Below are 19,938 nucleotides of genomic sequence, written 5' to 3'. Positions count from 1 at the left end.
GTGACTTCACAGATGGTCATCTGAAGAATTTCAGTTACAGATAAGCTATCTGTTTTTCTTCTTCATAGTCTCTGTGTAGGTACACATTTGGGAGACCAGAAATTAAACTGACAAACTACAAGCCAAATGCTAATGCAAATAGCATTTGCATAAATCTCCATAAAATCAGAATTGGGGGGTTGCTCTAAGTAGAGTCTTATATTTTCAGGAGACAAAATTAGAATAGAATTGCTATTAGTATGATTCTAAAGATCTAACTTCTATATCCAAATCAGACCAGTTGCTATACTTTTGTGGAAGGAAGGATAGATGGATTGATTTATTTTTGTAATGAAACATTTTTTAAAAAGTCCTGGAGAAATGAAGTTAAGACAGTGGGTTGCATATGAGGAACTTTAGCAAACATCTTACAACATTGAATTTGTAATAGTAGAAATTTCTGTTTAGCTAGTAGGTTATCATCTTCATAATCAACTTTTTTATTGAAAATAAAAGTAACATTTATTAATTGGACTTATTTCCTATTTCAGACTTCATCCATAGATGCTCTGTAGGCTAAGGATTTAAAATAATATAGTTTAGAAATAGTTCATGCAACCTATTTTAGATGCTCTTTATGAACAGCTGAGATTATGGGGAAATGATGTTTCCATCCTAGAAGAAATCTTAGTGAGTCTAATTTCTGTGATTTCTGAAATTTCCAGAAGAAAGCACATAGGTAAGATCAGTGATTACTATGAGTCTGCTTTTTGAACACATTTTAAAAGTGCAAATCTATTACATAATACAAATATATTATCTATTTTGAATAAAGAAGTAAAAGATAAGTACCTGATAAGTAAAATTATTGTCTAAAAGTGAATACCACAAGCACAAATACTAAATTCATTAATGTGGAATTTTCCCTAATAATATTTTCCATGGTGTCAACCAGATCTAACTAAGAAGGTACGTCCTGTTTCTCAAGGCAAGTATGAAAGAAGCCAAGTTGGAAAATGACCATATCTCCTTGGCTTGAGCTCTAGAAAGTTTCCAAATATTGTTCTAAACCCCATGTAAATGTACTTTGCACAGACTAAAAATAGGAAAAAAGAAAAAAAGACTAACCCAAACCGATCAAGTTAACAAAAACAGCACCAGAATGAAAGTACTTAAAGATGTGCTTATTTTCAGATAAACATTTCTTGTTGTTACTTTTGGTAACCCTAAAACTAGCCTGTCCTCAAATCAGGGGTATTCAATCCCTGATTTGCAATCCCCAATTTGTTCCTTTTTTGATAGCTTCATTAGAAACTGGAACTGTTAAATCTCTTGGATCAAAAGATTATTAAACTTATTAAAAGCGAAACTGCTTGTTAACACTGGTCTAAACTCTTCTCATTTCTCATGACTATACAATCTGTTAATTATGCCGAAGGAACTGGCATAGTTCTCTTTTTAGTTCTTAACTCTTAGCTTAGATACTCCCAGCGGTGGAATTCAAAAATCCCAGCAACCAGTTTGCTGTCCGGTTGCTGGGTAGGTGTGGCCATGGTGGGCGTGGCCTGTCAGAGCTTCCTGTTTCCATCTTCCGGCCAAAACAGCCTCCCCTGGCCTCTGGAGACTCCCCAGAAGCCAGAAACAGGCCAGTTTCCAGACTTCCAGAAGGTCAGGTTTTCCCTCTCTCAGAGCCTCTGCGCAGACCCTGCACTTATCTCCATTGAAAATGGGCCACATGTAGACTCCAGGGAGGGAGGGGCGGGGCCAGCCAGTTGGTTGAAATACCGGTTCTGCGAACCAGCTGTAACTTTCACATCTGGTTGGTCCAAACTGGTATAATCCAACCACTGGATGCTCCCTATATATCTTTTTGATATTTACCTACTTTGATTATTCTTGTCCTATAGTCCATTGACAGTCCAACCCAGGATACATTCATAACATACATATTTATATTTTAACATACTTTATCATAGTAAATTATGTTTAAAAACTATTAACATTTAAGTCATTAAAGCAGATGTATTATTCTGACCATGTTAAATCATATATGAATACACACACACACACACACACACACACACAATTTAAAAAGTATTTGAAAGAACACATGCATTTTTATATACAGATTTAAAAAACTCTGTAGACATTACATTACTTACTTTTTAAGATCTCTGTATTATAATGTGCTGCAGCAAATTTTATTGGATTTGAATCCCGTGTTCTTCCATCAAAGCTGGATTGTTCCCTGTGTGGCCAACCCCCTTTCCTCAGCTGGCATTTAAACATTTTCCAATATTCTGGATAAAGTACAGTCATGAGTTCATCCACACTTGATACTGATCGCAATTGCTCTTCCAACTCTTTATTTGCATAATTCTGGTAAAAAAAATAAAATTAAGAAAAAGCCAACTTAATGACTTGTATTTTTAGGGCAATATTGATAATATTAATCAAATTAATAGCTTAATTTACATAAAATAAAGTCATTCCTTTAAGGTTACATATTCAATGACAAAGAAAAACATTTATGTTATTAGTGTTATTATAAATTAACTGCCCTTTAAGATACGAATACAGACCACATATTAGATTTAGGCAAAAATAATAGTAGTGTTCCTCCTGTATATCTCAGGTTTCTTTTTGTTTTGTTCTGATGTTGAAAATTTATATGTGTTATTTACTGTGTATGAAATTCCAAACTATGTTATTCCAGTGGAAGGAATAACATTTACTGTAATAAAATGCGTCTAGCTTTTATGTTATTTAGACTTTTTTTAAACTGCTAACAATGCTTAGTCTTGTGTTGCTTCTGCTTCTGCGTCCTTGACTTATGACCACAATTGAGCCCAAATTTTCAGTTGCTAAGTGAGACATTTGTTAAGTGAGTTTTGCCCTATTTTACAACTTTCCTTGACACAGCCATTAAGTGAATCACTGGAGTTATTAATGTGGCAACATTAAGTGAATCTGGCTTTCCCATTGATTTTGTTTGTCAGAACATTTCAAAATATTATCACATAACCCCAGGACATTGCAAGTGTCCTAAATGTGACTCAGTTGCCAAAAATCTGATTTTTGATCATGTGACCATGGGGATGCTGCAATGGTCATACATGTGAAATATGGTTATAAGTCACTTTTTTCAGTGCCATTCAGGGGTGGGCTTCTGGGGGTTCACAGGGGTTCGGGAGAGCCCCTAGCTAAGATTCTGTGCAGTTTGGAGAACCCCCCAAATCCCACTCCTGGCTAGCCCTTACCACCCTGCCCCGTCCCTCCCAGTAGTCACCATGAAGCCTGTTTTGGCTGCAGGTAAGTGCAGGGCGTGTGTGGAGGCTCGGGGAAGGCGAAAAATGGGCCTCCCGGAAGTTCCAGAAGACTGGAAATGGGCCCATTTCCAGCTCCCAGAGAGCCTCTGGAGCCCAGGGAGTCTGTTTTCACCCTCCCGGAGGCTCGAGAAAAGCCTCCGGAGCCCCCCGCTGTGGTGCAGGAGGCCGACTAGGCCATGCCCACCCAGCGACCAGACAGAGAACCCTTTGCTAAAGTTTTTGAAGCCCATCCCTGGTGCCATTGTAACTTCAAACAGTAACCACACAAAATGTTGTAAGTCAAGGACTTCACACACACATACTCACATACACATACATTATGCATAACATAAAATATGTTACTTATACACGTTCAGGAGTCCTACTGACTCCTGAGAATGTATAAGTAACATATTAGTTGTGGTTTGTTTTTATCAATATAGAATGAACATTGTGAAGGTGCAAAATATATTTGAAGATGAAGAATACCTTTACATATTATGCTACAGGTTGAGGTCATTAATATTTTTATTTCATACCATATGGAAGCAAAGAAACAAAAGGGAAATTAATTATTTCAATGCCTCTTCTAGAATAAGTAAAGGAACTAATTGAAACTGCCTACTCTGAAATAACAGAGTGCTGAAATAACAGCTTCCTGCTGAGACTGGATGTTGCTTATATGCAGACAGATATAACAGTTCTCAAGGATATCAAAACCTTATTTGCTTTAGCAAGATTGGTAAGGAAGGAAGAAACAAAGGATCAGTTGGTGAAAAAAGGAAAAGAATCATTCACTGCACTTTGTCCTTCCATCAGTTAAAGACAAATTATTAAATTATTGTACATATTATTATTCATTGCTATAATAAAATGTAATAATTATATATTATTGTATGCATATGTCAAACAGAGATTGCCCGAGTCAACGGAAAAAGTCAAATGGGAAATTATCTGGAATGCTTGCATGGGCATAAGAAAGCAAAGTCTGACCCAGGGGCAAACCACCAGTCTGAGAAGGGGCGTTGGTTCTTACCTGATACGCTTCTTTTCGTAGAGCTGCAGAGAGTGTCCAGGTTGGGAGGTGCTCCAGTCTCAGCTCTCACAGGCTGAGCTTGAAATTGAGGAACACCTCTCACCATCACGTGGTCCTCTGGGCGCTCCCCAGTTTTGCGAAGACGAGAAGGAAGGCCCTGTTCTCATCCTAACTAAAGATTATTAGTTTGCTTGGTCGAACAGCGAGGTTCCCCACCAGACGGACTAATGGGTGGGGCTGGACACTCTCTGCAGCTCTACGAAAAGAAGCGTATCAGGTAAGAACCAATGCCCCTTTTCCATAGAGCTGCTCCGAGTGTCCAGGTTGGGACATACCAAAGCTTGGCGAGTCCTGCGGGCGGGCTCCCGTCTGGGACGGAACCTCCCCTGGAATCTCGAGGACCCGCTGAAGGACCCGCCTGTCAAAGGAAGCCTCGGCGGATGCAAAAACATCAATCTTATAATGCTCGACGAAGGAAGATGGAGTTGCCCAGGTGACAGCCCTATAGATGTCGAGTATAGAGGCTTGTGTGGCCCATGCGGCAGAAGTAGCCGCACTTCTAGTGGAGTGGACGGTGATGCCCATGGAAACGGGGAGGGGTTGTGCCTGGTAGGCTTTGGCGATGGCGGCCCTAATCCAGCGGCCCACGGTTGTGGGCGTCACCTTGTGACCGAGAGAAGCAGGATGGACGGACACAAAGAAGGCCTCTAACCTGCGAAGAGGCTGGGTGCGTTTGATATACACTCTCAAGGCACGCCTTACATCAAGGGAATGCCAATGTCTCTCCCTCTCTCGAGAGGGATTGGGGCCGAAGTTAGGTAGTATGAGCTCCTGAGCTCTGGGAAAGCTGAATTTATTTTAGGAAAGAAGGTGGGGTCGGGGCGGAGGATGACTCTATCAAAGTGAAAAACGCAAGATCCTGCTTAATGGAAAAAAGGCTGCCATCTCCGAGATCCGACAAGCGGATGTGATGGCCACAAGAAAAACAGTCCTGAGGGTGAGAAACTGTAAGGAAGCCTCCCTAGTAGGTTCAAAGGGGGGCTTGGTAAGAGCGACTAGGACCTTGTTGAGGTCCCAGGTCAGAAACGGTATATAATTGGAGGGAGCGGAGATTGGAAGCTCCCTTGAGGAAAGCCCGGACAAGGGGGTGATGGGAAGTGGAACCCCCAATGTCCGAAGAGACAACCGCTGCGAGGGCAGCGATTTGGCGCCTCAGGGAGTTGGTAGGCAGTCCCTTGTCAAGGCCCTCCTGAAGGAACTCCAGAATCTGAGCAATGGAGAGAGAAGGAGGGTTAATTTGGAACTTGAGGGCCCAGGCACGGAAGGCGACCCACTTAGCGTTGTATATACGGGTATCTATAACCTGGCTGAAACACTGTGCGCTTTTGAGTGGTTCCGCTCGACCCCCAGACGGCTGGTTGGGGCCATGGGGGGTTCGGATGTAGTAGAGGGCCCCGGGACAGGGGGCTCCTGTCTGGGAGGGTTCCCCAAGGAGGAGCCACCAAAAGGTTGCGGAAGATCGCGAACCAGGGGCGACGTAGCCAATAGGGGGTTACTAGGGAAATCTCTGCCTTTTCCGGAACCAACGTGTGTATCGCCCTGAGGATGATGGGAAGGGGAAGGAAGGCATAAAGGAACCCTGTGGCCTAAGGGCAACGGAGGGCATTGTGATTCCCCGCCCCTTGGAGGGGGGCGTCTGGGGAAGAATCTCGGTGGATGGGCGTTGAGGGAGGGTGCGCAGGGATACACCATGGGGAACCCGAAGATTGAAACTGCTTCCTTGAAGGGGAGGGGAGGAGGGGCCCTTCTGCTTGGGTCAGAATGGCCCTGTTGAACCAAGCTGCTTAGGTGTGCAATGTTCCCAATATGCGACCTGCCCTGATGTAGGCCAGATTCGGTTCCGCCCAACGGCAAAGGCGTTCGGCTTCCCTTATGAGCCCTGCTGACTGAGTGCCCTCTTGTCTGGGGATATGTCTGAGAGGACCAGAACGAGAGGTCCGCGTGCCTGGGGTAGAAGGCTGCGAAAAGGCCAGGTGCACAGCGAGGATCTCCAGCTAATCTATGGAGCAGGGTAGGTCTGTTGCCGACCATTTGCCCTGGGACAAGATGAGAGAAGCGAGAGCGTCCCAGCCGAGTAGCCTCGCGTCCGTGACGACGGATAGCCTGTCGGGTACCCTGAGGTAGAGACCCTTGTTGATAGCCGGCCCGGTCCATCAGGGGAGGGACATGAGGACTCTTAGAGGAACTCCGACCCGGAGTCGCAAGTTGTTCCTTTCTGACGTTGGTACGACAGCAGAGATCATTGTAGAGACCTGGTATGGAAAGGATCCAAGGGATAATACAGATATATGAAATAAGCTTCCCTAACAGCTTGGGCAAGCCTGAAGGGAAAATTGTTCCTGCCCTCCTAACCTGTAAGATTGGTGGATAGGAGACACCTGTCCGGAGACAGAGAAGCCGGTTCCCGGGCAGTGATATCACTGTCCCCAAGTGAAGGGCTCGAATGGGGAACGGAGGAAAAACCAAGGGAAGCGAAACATGAAGGGGGGGCGGTAGGGTTGGCCTCCTTTTTTTTTGTTTTTGTTTGGGGCAGCCGCCCAAGGGGCAGTTGCTTTATCGGGAACGACAGAACGGCCTGCTTCCGGATCCCCGGGAGGGCTGCTTGGATGAGGTACCTCTTCTGGGCCTGTCGGAGTCCGACCGGTCGAGAAGTGGAGGAAGCCTGTAGGAAGGGTATTGGTATCGGGGGAAAGGAGGAGGAACGGGAAGAACTTTGGCGAAAAGGGGGAGAGGGACCTCTGGAGTCAGTCCTCCGAGAAAGAGAGGGGAGGTACTTGCGCTTGTTAGGGGTCTCGGCCAGGAGTGGATCGAGAGCCGGTCCAAAAAGTTTCCCACCAGAAATGGGGGCTGAGGCTAGCTTAGCCTTGTTTTTGGCGTCCGCCTGCCAGTGGCGGAGCCAGAGCAGGCGGCGGGCGGTAACCTGGGACGAAATGGCCCTGGTAGAAAATTTTGCCGCTTGGAAAGTGGCGTCTGCCGAAAACTCGGCCGCGGCCGTGAGCTTAGCGATGTCCTGCTGGGCTCTGAGGTTGGTTGCGGGGACATGCTGTTTGAGCTGTTGGAGCCACTTGATAGAGGATCTAATGAAAAAGGACGTGGTAGTGGAAGCTCTGACTGCCCAAGCGTCAGAAAGGTGAGCGTGGCGCAGGGCCAGCTCAGCTCGTTTGTCCTCGGGCTTGAGTGCCTCGAGGGCATCACTAGGAGTTGAACGGGAGGCTAGGCCTACAATAGGCTCGTCCACAGGAGGGGGATCGAGCAAGAGGGAGAACTGCGGGTCAAGGTTGAAAAACCGCTTGTCCTGAGTGTTGGGAGGGGGCCCCGAGGAGGCTAGCTGCCTGGAGACCATGTCGGAGAAGATAGGTGGGACAGGGATCACATCAGTTTCCACCACGGGCTGGGAAAAAATGGAGTCGAGAGGTTCCCCCGAGGCCGCTGGCTTGGGTAGAGTGGGAGGGGTCAGGCCAGAGGTATTCTTGGCCTTGAATAGAAGAGACCTAAACAGGTGCGGCTTAAACAGCCCCACAAATGCGGGCTGGTCCGGAGTTAGGCCCTCGTCCTCCGACATGTCCCCCTCCAGTGGGTCTGCTCCCGAGAAGAGCTCATTGCGCATGATGGACCCCAAGTCGAGGTCTTCCTCGTCCCCAAAGAGAGCAGGTCCCCCGGGCTCCTGGGGCTCCATCTCCTCCATCCCCAAAGGCAAGGACAAATCCCTGTGGGATGCTACCTGACCGTGCGAGACCTCTGATCCGGAGAGCGATTGAAATGATGGAGCTTGAACCTCAGGGGCCGTGGGGCCGGACCGGCCATCTGCTGGAGCTCTTGCGCTATCCCTTGCCGGATGGCCAGCTCCATCCATTGTTTCAGGTTCTCAGGAATCTCCCCGTGGGGAGCAGATGAGGCTCCTCCGGGTGCAGGCCTGCAGCAGTGGGAGTAAAAGTGGCCTCAGGGGCCTGTCTAGGCTGAGAGGAAGAGGAAGGAGCAGGGGAGGAGGGGAGAGGAGGATGGGTGGAGGTTGAAGGAGTGGGGGTGGAAGGAGCCAGGGGCACAGAGCTTGACTCTCTGGACCGCCTGTCAATCTCCTTCTCAAGAGCCCTGTGCCGCCTGAGGGCATCCCTCTGGGAGGCTTTGGATACCTCCTGTGCCTGTTTGCGCAGGTGGTGAGATTTTGACTTGGCCTTCAAAGAAATGCCACAAGATGCATTGTCATCTGCCATCTGGAGAGAGAGAAAAAAGGAAATTTGAATTAATGTAAGACGGTTGGCACGTCTGGATGCGGCCTACGATGAGGCCGGGGATCCCAGCGCTCATTTCGCACCCCCCTTTTGATCAAAAAAATTTGTAAAAAAATTGTTGAGGAGCAGGGCCTAGCCCAGAAGCCAATCAGCCGGAAAGTGAACGCCAAGCAGCTACCCCTGCCGGGCGGACCGGGGGAGGGGGATGGCGGAGCTGCTACCTCGCCTTGCTGGGGGAGGCTGCGGAGCCAACAGACCCTTATCTCATGAGGAGGACCTCGACAGATTTTTTTTAAAAAAGGAAAAAAAGGTACAGATTGAGATGTGGGCAGTCCGAGGATCTGCCCAGAGAATCAGAAATAACGCGGCCTGTAGCTAGGCCTCTAGCAATGTCGGACGGCCCTGCGGCCACAAACAAGATGGCGGCGACTCCTGGGGGCACCCAAGATGGCGGACACCACGCGGCAGCCAAAATGGAGGCCGCGAATTATTGGAGGCAAAACCCAGCGGCGGTAGTCTCCCAGGAAGAAACTAGAAGGCCAGCAGGCAACAAAACCATTGGGAGAGACAGGGAAGCAAGCTTCCCTGGACTAAAAGGCGTTCGCGGGGGGGAAACGGCGATCAGACACAAGGCAGGCAAAAATGAAACAAAGCGGCTTTGCACGGAGCGAAAAGCGGCAGACGGAGGAGGGGGTGGGGGGGAGCAGCACTCGAAGCGCTGGAGTTTTTCCCCTGTAGAAAGCGAAATAAAGTATCCCCCCTAGAAGAGAAGACTCCCCAGGAGTTCAAACCTCGAATTCACTGCGCTGCTGAGGTAGGGTCCAATTTAAATGAAAGAATTCCGAAGAGAAAAACTGCTGAAATGTGCTGAACGACCAGGGTGAGAGAAAAAAACAGCCTGACTACCACGAGGCTGAGCTAAAAACTGGGGAGCGCCCAGAGGACCATGTGATGGTGAGAGGCGTTCCTCAATTTCAAGCTCAGCCTGTGAGAGCCGAGACTGGAGCACCTCCCAACCTGGACACTCGGAGCAGCTCTATGGAAAAGATTTCTGTATTATAGTTTTGAGTAATAAAATTGCTAACTGAACTTTTCATATGTGACTCTTATTGTTCACTCTTGACAACATGACCCATAACCGATATGATTATATTTTGGAAACAAGAATGCTGGCTGGAACTAAACTGTGTAGTAGCAATCTATATCACATTCTTAATTATACAGTAGTTATAATAATGTTCCATGTATTTAAATATATATATTTTCATTTATTTTGACACCATTACATTCCAATTGCTTTGCTAATAAATGATATAAAGCAAAACAAAACTTTATTTCAATGTAATCTTTTTAGAAAATAAAACGTTAAATAGAAAGTACAGGTTACTTTTTAACATTTGGAAGTAATTAAAAGTATAAATATGAAACCAGATGCTGATGCCAAGTACAGTTAAGAATTTAAAGTGGCAACAGAAATAAAAAAGAAATTGATAAATAAATAATAAAAAAGTTAGTCAATAAAAGAAGACTTAAGTTTACAACATTATACATTTCAGTCAAAGCAATCTGTACTGCTCAGAATGATTATTTATTTTGTAGAATTATGCATCTGAAGTGTTATTATCTGCAGATATAAACAATGATGGCAAGCAAATTAAGGCAAACATAGATTAGAAAGCTGAATTTATATGCCTTATACAAACTAGGCAGTAGCAGGCAGAAAGCCAAATTGTCTTATAACCACAATTCATTCTTCTACAAAGTTGCATGACATGGATTTCTGAACAACTATGAGTTCACATTTTTGCCTTGATCACATATGTTGTAAAATCTTTTGGCCAAAAAAGTTACTAAATGCAAGAGTAATCCCCCACACAAATAAAACTAAATATAGATAAAGAGAGTAAGAGGCAGAGCCTGTGCAAAACAATCATTTTATTTTTCTATGAACATTTCAAAGATAGCAAGACTCATAACTGGGAATGTTAGAGTTTTAAAGAGAAACAACGTAGAATTAAATTTTTAAGTTGGGGTTAATAGATTATTGCTAATAACATAAAGACAATAAACATTACAACAAACATAGGCAAGGATTTAATCTTTTGTCTTTTCTTTCAAAGACAGCCTTTTAGTATGCAAAACACTCACTTTTTTAATCTCAGTAACAGATTTAAGTATACTGGTAGCAATATCTAATCCTAACCCTGCCTGTCCATCCATCTGTCCATCTACGCATGCATGCATGCATCCATCCCCATCCATCCATATCTTAAACTATAGCTAATTAATCCAACAAAAAAGGCTATTCACTTAAGTGTCTGATCATACACTTCAGAATAATAATTTAGAACTGTTTCTGATAAAATGTTTTATTAACAAATTTATATCTACACTTGTACTCAGCAGTTTATTTTTTTCATTAAAAAATCGGTATTTATTTGAAGGGAAAATACCACTAGCCACTATTTCCATAGCACTTCTACAAAGTTGAGAGTCAAACATCTACTTGAATAAGAATTCTCCATGATAGACAATTGTTGTCTGAAGAATAACATATCCTTAATGAAGCAATTTGACAGTCTATATAACCCTAAATTACAAAGATTTGGTAATTTTGAAGTTGGGAGTTTTGAAAAAGTCACATACCATAATTTTATTAAATGAACAAATTCATATTCCAAATCAAACACACTTTTAAAAAACTGTCTACTTTTCTTCAAGAATAGCCATACTTGAGATCCTTAGTGTTCTGATCAATGATATTGAATGACACCTCCCTTCCTACTTGAGTCAGGAACTAAATGATTATTGGAATAACAATGTTCATTGTTTATTGTTTATTTATAAAGCAAACTATCTTGTTGAAGTTATTGTTTGTTCTTTTAAAGTGACATTTTTCAGAGATATGGGTGTTTGGTGATCCTGGCCAATATATTTTTTCTATCACCTTTGCAATTGTAGTAGAACTCCTAAAACATAATTCAAAATGTGCTACAAATTGTATAGAAGAAATTGAGTTGGGCCTGGAGGAGGCATTAAATATGGCTCATGTCCAAAGTCTAAAGTGCTTTTTGTTTTCTTTATCCATTTTAGAATTAAAATGCAACACAAGAACAAATGAAGATAAAGAATCCTTTGAGTCAAGCTCGATTCCTGAGGGTTTTAGAAACCTGCACCAACTGCTTCTAGGATGTTTTTTTTTTCAGGATTCCTTATCTACTGTATTGTTATTAATATCTAAAAATACTATCAAAATACAAAACAAGTTCTGTTGTTAGCTTTCATAAACTGTGATTAATTATAGTCAGCCCACATAAGAATAAAATACAATAGAAAAACACTAGTTGGTCCAGATGTCATGTGGTATGTATATAACAGGAAAGCCATAGTTATGATTGAAATGCAAAGTGTCCATTACTCAACCTACATGGCTGCTCTACATCTACAAATTACTGCATGGCCAGTCATGTTCCATGTTCCTAGAAAACATTGGAAGGGGGAGTGGATGGATGGAGAACAATCCAATTTTTGGATTTTACAACTTCGTTTAAACTGTTCATGGTGGGCCTGATGGCACTCTTTTCTACCAAACTGACCAAACTTGTATTACTCCTCAATCTGCTATGAAGGAGCAGCGAGATGGCAATTATACTCATTGAGAAAAACGCTGTCCTAGACAATTATCAAAATTGCTTTTTATGTATGACCAGGACAGTGATCACAAATCAGGAGTTTCATAATCTGAGATTATCTTCATGTTTGTGAGTTGATTTTCAGTTATGTGCTAGACATTCAAGACTAGAATGATCAAGGTATGATAAATCAATACTGGGAGGGACTTTCTGGTGAAATAACATTATTAAATTAGTAAAACAGGGCCTATAAGAATCTGAGAGAACTGCTGCAGTATTTCATGTTAATTGATGGCTGACTGGAAAATTGAGACATGGAGGAAGTCACAAAGGGAGAAAGTTTTACAGCCTTTTGTCACACTCACTTCTCTGCTTTCCTTTGCCTCCTTATAGAACGCTTGCAAATTGTCAGGCATCCAGGTAAGGCAGGCAGGAAACACAACAAAATGAACTAATTCTATTTTACTGCAAGGGTACATTAACAGACCCTTGCAAGCCTGAAAGTACAAACTTTCTCCTCACACACACACTTTTAATTGCCTGCTCGATTAGGGCAGCTTCTGAAGCTTCTTTCTCTAACTATTAAGACACTGGGGCTCCTGGTTTTCTTGTTTCGCTGTTTCCTAAGAAGCATCTCTTATTTTCATTCCCAAGTTCATCCATGCATTCTGTGGCATCAATAGACAAGGCAAAAAAGTCCTTGTCTGCAGTAGAAAAACGATGAAGTTAGGAACTTTGCTTTATGTTTTTACTGTGGAGTTCTTGGATACTTAGCTTTAGTTGATCTTGTTACTTATTCTTAGTGACCAAGATTGTTTTCGTTTCATCCCAGAGGTTACCAAAGGAAATAGAATGTTTTCAGTGCTATCCATAAAATATTTTAATAATAGAAGTATTCCAGATGTGCATGGATACACAACAATTTGGTGATACCAAACTCCTTTGCCAAGGTCTGTCATGTTTTCATCATCCATAATTGAATGGACAGGCAGATGGAGAAAATAAATGCATTACGCAACTAGTATTGCACTGCTATATCACTTATAACAATTAATGTATTGCCTTGCAATTTATTTTATAACAACTTGCTGCATTCCTCCAATAGCATGTCTTCCATTCAAGCATTCTATCATGAAACCTGCCTTTCAAAGGTCCTGAGTTCACTGTTCCTCGATTCTCTGACTTTCTCATAGTTCCATCTTAAAGAACAGTGGTTATATACCTCTATGAAGCTGACACATCTAGGCAAGATGGCATTAAGACTGCAAAGGTGGATTTAAGGTGGTTTTCTATCATTTCTTTTGCCAGTCTCCTGTCTATTCAAAAAGCTTAATAATATTTGATTCTTTTCTTGTTGGTTTGTTTGATATAAAGTGTGATACATTATTATTATTTATTAAATTTATTTGTAGTCCATCTTACTACAGGGTAATAGATAGAAACTCTATCAGATATTTAATATTCCATTGATTTACCATATAACATTGAGAGAATTTCTGAAGCCCTTGCTACTTCTGTTTCTTTACTGTGCCAGCTTCAAAGGATTTCTGCTTTTAATGCAAGAAAGTAACTAAAACAACAAAATCAGTCTACTAAAACTCTTACCACTTTTACTGTGCGTTCTGGAGTAAAATAAATTGCTGCGGTACATTTTAATTATCTAAAATAAACTCAATATTTTGAATAAAATTTAAGCCCAATTAGAAACAAAGTAATATTTTCTTCCTGTTGTATTACCTTATATGTATCTGATATTTGTCTTTTAAGTTAATGCTTTATTAAACAGCCACATTTGGTCTAGTATCTACACATTTAGAAACATAAAGTTAAATTAGCATGCAATTAAACTTGAAGAGAAATATATTTCAGTGTTGACTTTGCTTGAAGTAGCAATGAAGGACATAATATAATCAATACAACTGGCCTCTGAGAATAATGCATGAAAATTCTTGTGACTAATTTTGTAGGAACCAAGTGACTTGAATTTAAATATCTGTATTATATTAAACAAGGAATCAAAATGCACTGCTTACAAACATGAGGTTTTTAAAAGTTTCTAGCTGAGAGACTGCCTTGTCAATAGCATGAAAGAAAATGATTGACAAAAGCAAGACCCCAATTAAGGTGCTTCCTTCCACTTGTGGAGCTGTCCAAAGTATAATAATATTGGACGACATAAATGCAGCATAAAATTCCTTATGAACTTATGAATTCCTAATTCCTTATTCCTTATAAAATTCCTTATGATTCCTTGATTCCTTTGTCCTAGCCTACATACTTCTAAAATCATACCCTTATCTTTCTTGCAATGTTCTCAAAATGATGTTGCCACTAGTAGATATAATACTAATTCTTTCCATTAAAAGATTCTACCTACTTTCCCTTTTTAAAACATACATTAAATATACAGTACATATTATACTTTATGATCCCAACTCTCCAAAAAGAACAGTTACATTTTTGCCTATCACAGTGGTCCTTCAGTGCTAATGTCCTCTGTTGTTCTCCAAAGAACTCATGTTCTCCATCTGCTGAAAGTTATTGTCCACTCAATCCTTTTTTTCTCTATTTTCCTAATTAGAGGACATTCTTCTGTGCATTTTAAACAATATTTTTAAAATTATTTACACAAATTGAATTACTATATGCCATCCTACAAACAATAATCTAATACCTACTCTAAACAACCATCTTTAAACGCAATACTTCCTTGTTGAACAATTTAAATAGCTTGACATAGAATTGTTGTTTGATAAAACAATGTTTAAAATTGGATTGATCCATTTTTGATGGGTGATTATGCCACATGCCAGTCTCATCATGTCTTTCAAATTTACTGATTGGTTTATTTTTAATCAATTTATATGATGACTTTTTCCACATATATCTAAGAGCAGGATCCATGAAAATTTAATGTTTATTACAAAAGTTCGACAACTGAAATAACTGGATAGATGCAAGCATAGACACTTAAATACTATTCATGTTTTTGATACAAATATATTATGGAAGTGACAAATGTGAACAATCTCATTGGAATTTAATTCTTATAAATTGAGAATATGTGAAATAGTAAAACAGGAAGCACACAAACACAGGAAAATCTTTACTGGATGTACTAATATCTCGATTTATATATCAAAACTTACCCATTTTTCCTAGTTTTTGTTTTGTCCCATGAAGGTGCAGGGACCAAGAGAGCAGCAATTGTTAGATACTGAACCAGAGAATTATTCCAGTTATTTTATGGATCGAAAGCCAAAAAGTACTGTACTGGATAAGGGGTCAAGGGTATGAATCACTGCATCTAGGCAGCTTGATATATCCAAAAACTAGATCACATTAATATTTTTGAATATGGGAGTTCAATGTAGGATGAAATGAACATTGACTCTAATAACCATTTCAGTCTTTCATATTGACTTACATACAGTAGTCCACAGCAACCTACCTCTGTCAGGTTGAGCTGGAACTCAACATGGCTTTGAGTTTCAAGAAGGCTATTGTCTCAGATGCCTGACCCTATGATTAATTAGCCCTTCACTCAGTAGTGTGGCACTCCTTAGGCTTGGAACTGTTTGTCTAAGAATGTTGCAAGGCCTGATTCTACTTCAGCTTTTATCCCTAAATGAGCTGTGAGCTGAAACAGACATCTATTCTCATCTCATGATATCACCACATCCTCTTCTGAAAAAGAACCCAGGGCTAACATAACAGCTATGAATAGCATATTACCAACAATCTAAAATAATATTTTCTTTGTTATAGATAAGTTGTCAACATTATGACAGTGTTCTCTTTGTGTCAGAATAACATATATAGTATTTTAGATAATGACTCCAATGTTTTAAACATCATTCTCACAACAAATGACAGTTGCAACCATAGCATCTTCTATAAACAGTATTTTTTTTTCCGTTTAAGGAATTCAATTATTTTGATACTATATTTTTATTTTACAGACTGAAATAAGCAGAAGGAAATCTCCAGGGGGAGACCTAAAGTATTTTAGTGTTCGTTTAGTTATACAAATGGCACTTGTCCAGAATTTAAATTGGATTGTTCATGAGGTGATGTCTGATTATTATAGACCATAAACAATCAACAAGAATTTGCAAATGATATATTATTTTCCTAAATTTATTATCTAAGCATGTAGTGCTAAAAAAAATCTTAAGAGCCTCATTTGTATCACTGAAAATTCAGAAAACTTAAATCCTACATTTTGTAATAAATCACCCTTGCAGCAATTTTATGAAAAAAAAAAATCAGATTGTACAAATCTGCTACTATTGGACAAAATAGCTGCATGTGTGCTAAAAAAGCTCTTGATCTACTATTTTTCCAGTACCTAGAATGTAATAATTTTTAAATTTGTTTAGTTAATGGAGGCTTCAATAAAATTTGTGTGAATGTTGTTTTAGCAGAAAGCAATAAGTGAAATGAATAGATTAATTTATCTTGTCGGAGATTTTATCATGGGTTTAGCATCTTGATTTAACAAAGCAGCTAGACAACTGAACTTTAGATTTAGGGATATTTATTAAGTTTTGGGATAACAATTATTCTGGATTGTTTCCATGTCAGGAATTGTACTATGTCCAAGAATATTACTCAAAAGAGACTAAAGCTTCTGTCTGTATTCCAGGATATTTGCCTGGTTTTAATCTCCTGTGGCTTCATTTCAATCAAGTGTCTGTATATGTTCCAAATGAAGACGGAAAAGAATCAAATTCAAATCTGGGTCAAGCCTGATTCTGGAAAAGCCAGATTTATTTCAGAGGGTTTTATTAATAAACACCACTCATGTTTCTAATGGCCACAAAAGTAATCCTACCTTTCTTTTAAAAGTCTATAGAATTATAAATTGGTAATTAAAATATATTAAGATGGCATATTATCTCTATTTAGAAATATGAGTTTAGTTTTGTTTATGTGAAAACTAAGTCTATTTTTTTCCTTTCAGGAATTTTATTGAAATGTTTTTGATTGGAGATTTCACCAATATTACCAAATCTCTTTTGCCTTCTCAACTTCACATTATATTAATAACTTAAGATCTTATTTATCATTGTAACATCATTCCTAAATCAGTTTTCATGTTTGTAAACTTTCAATCAAACCATATAAAAATGTTTATACAGTGCTACAACATATGTTACATTTGTTATAAAATCCTATGTAGTTTGACTTCATCCAGGAATTTTGTGCATCTTTAATTGGCTTGATAAAAGGTATTACCTCAATACAGATTTACAGGTAGTTCTCGACTTATGACCACAATTGAGCCCAACATTTATGCTCCTAAGTGAGACATTCGTTAAATGAGTTTTGCCCCATTTTATAACCTATCTTGCCACATTTGTTAAGTGAAATACTGCCATTGTTAAGTTGGTAACACTTAAATGAATCCAGCTTCCCCATTGACTTTGCTCGTCAGAAGGTCACAAAAGATGATCACATGACTCCGGGACACTGCAACCGTCATAAATATGAGTCAATTGCCAAGCATCTGCATGTGACCACAGGATTACTGCAATGGTTGTGTGAAAAACGGTCATAAGTCACTTTTTTCAGTGCCATTATATCTTTGAACAGTCATTAAACAAACTGTTGTAAGTTGAGGACTACCTGTATTTAGTTTTCCAATTGTCTATTTCTGCATTAGATTAGATCTATTGGCTCAGATATAATTTAATTTACAGTTATTTTTATTTATTTATTTAATTCAGCAAATTTATTTAGCAGCACATCTCATACATATAATTGTGGCTCATAATTAATTAAAGCAAATATAAAAACAAAGAGCAATATAGCATTTTACAAATAAGAAAAAGAAAACAACATAAAATCGTATAATAAAACCATCAGTAAAAAACAGAAAACTCAGTCCACAATCCAGTTCATCAAAATAATCACTACTGTTCCTGAAGCAATGGCTCACTTGCTTTTATATTTACACCTTTATATACATATAATAAGGCACATTTAATTATACTCCTTCCATGCTACTTGGATTTTATTTTATCTATTTCTTGAAATCCATCCACAATTATTTGATTTCAAATTTCATATGACACACATGGACTTTAAAAAAACTAACATAAAAAGGAACAATAAGACCAAAACACAGAAATATACTCTTTATCTAACAGCAGCAGCAGCAGCAGCAACAACAACAACAAAAATTGCTTAATAAGTGATCAATACAACAGAAAAAAACTTTTGTGGGAAATCCAAACAAAATATAAGAGACCATATTTGCCAAAAGAAACCTTCTGCTTTTCCTCCAACATACTAATTTCATTATTGGTGTAATGCCAAAAGAACAAAAAAAATCCAATCTTTTCTCTCATATGAATTTTTAAAAACCTTTTAATTTTTAAAAATATTTTAAAGGATGTTTTTATAAATTTATTAATTCATAACAAGCACCTCAATAGCAGATATAATATGTAACTTAGATAATTAATTTTACAAAGTTTTTTAAAAAAACATAAACTTGGAAAAATGCAAAAAAAAAATCTGGAAAAACTCAATTAGAAATATCTACAGTGATATCAATTTGCTTAACTGAATTCAATTTTGTTCTGTACAGATATTATTCATATTAAGATATTAAAGTAATGTATGAGTATATTATACAAAGGTAATACATGAATAAATAATATACAGAATAACTTTTTGAAATTTATTTAACGTTCATATTGCTGGACTGCCAGAATGCTGTTAAAAATTAAAATCAAGGAAGTTCTATAATTCAGAAACAATTTATTTTCCCTTCCCCTAGTAGGACAGAAATACAGACATATTATCAAAACTACATTATTATTATGAAGAAAGCAGATTTTGATCAATCAGTCAATTTTGGCTTGTTTTATATAATTAGCTTATGTTTTTTGACAATTATGGATTGACATATATACCATGCCAGATGTCAAAAAATAATTCCTAAAGATTATGTAGTTGTTTCTTTTTTATTCCTTATGAAGCTTTGCTTTTAATTTGCAGCTCACACATTTTAGGCTTAGGCATATTAAATGAGATCTGGTGTAGTTTAGTGATTAATGCACTGAAGTATGAAAAGGAATGAAATGTAACCCACCCTAAAGTTGCAAAATGATTGCAATACCCCTGTGATATATTTTGAGCATTTGATAAAAATTCTGTATAACTATTTACAATAGTACTCTGCTTCAAGCACTAGCTACAAAACAAGTGCAATAAGCCATGTCAGGCAGTGTTTATTGATGTCAGAGGTCCAACCAGACCTTCATTTTCAGATTGTGAATAATTTATATATTGCAGAGAAGAAAACAAACAAAGTCTTGGCCTTGATGTATTATTATTCTATTGCCTTGGGTTTTTAAGAAGAATTCCTAATTTTGAAACAACTGACAACATGACATATAAGACAGGGGTGGAGTACAATTTAAAAGGATTTTTAAAAAATAAAATGTAGAAATCGTCACTTCAGAAATGGTCTGCTTATAGTCATTTTTACATCTGTAATGTGCCTTTCTGGTGCACTTGTGAATAGTGCTCCAAATTTAGTAATGTTATAAGTCATTATTGTAATCAGAATGCAAGAACTCGAACTGAGTGCCAGATCTATTAAAAAATAGCAATAACTGTTTAATAGACAATCAACTTTCCTTTCTTTCAGTAGTATAAGTGCTCTCCAAAAGGAAGGA

At 39.2% G+C, this 19,938-nt stretch overlaps 1 protein-coding gene across 2 annotated transcripts in view; it reads right to left on the bottom strand.

Annotated features, from left to right (window-relative positions):
• The window catches only part of VEGFC (vascular endothelial growth factor C), a 51,080-nt gene that overhangs the window by 16,991 nt on the left and 14,151 nt on the right, over positions 1-19,938 (bottom strand). For both annotated transcript variants that reach the window (XM_026699674.2, XM_087936379.1), the window contains exon 2: positions 2,142-2,358. In XM_026699674.2, coding sequence (XP_026555459.1) covers positions 2,142-2,358 — 217 coding nt within the window. The remainder of the gene's footprint in view (positions 1-2,141; positions 2,359-19,938) is intronic.

Source organism: Pseudonaja textilis, chromosome 6 (assembly GCF_049901715.1).
Source record: "Pseudonaja textilis isolate UNSWEBS1 chromosome 6, rPseTex1.2, whole genome shotgun sequence".
Taxonomy (NCBI): Eukaryota; Metazoa; Chordata; class Lepidosauria; order Squamata; family Elapidae; genus Pseudonaja; species Pseudonaja textilis.
Note: the sequence above shows the minus strand (reverse complement) of the source record. Positions and strands in the feature narration are given on the sequence as shown.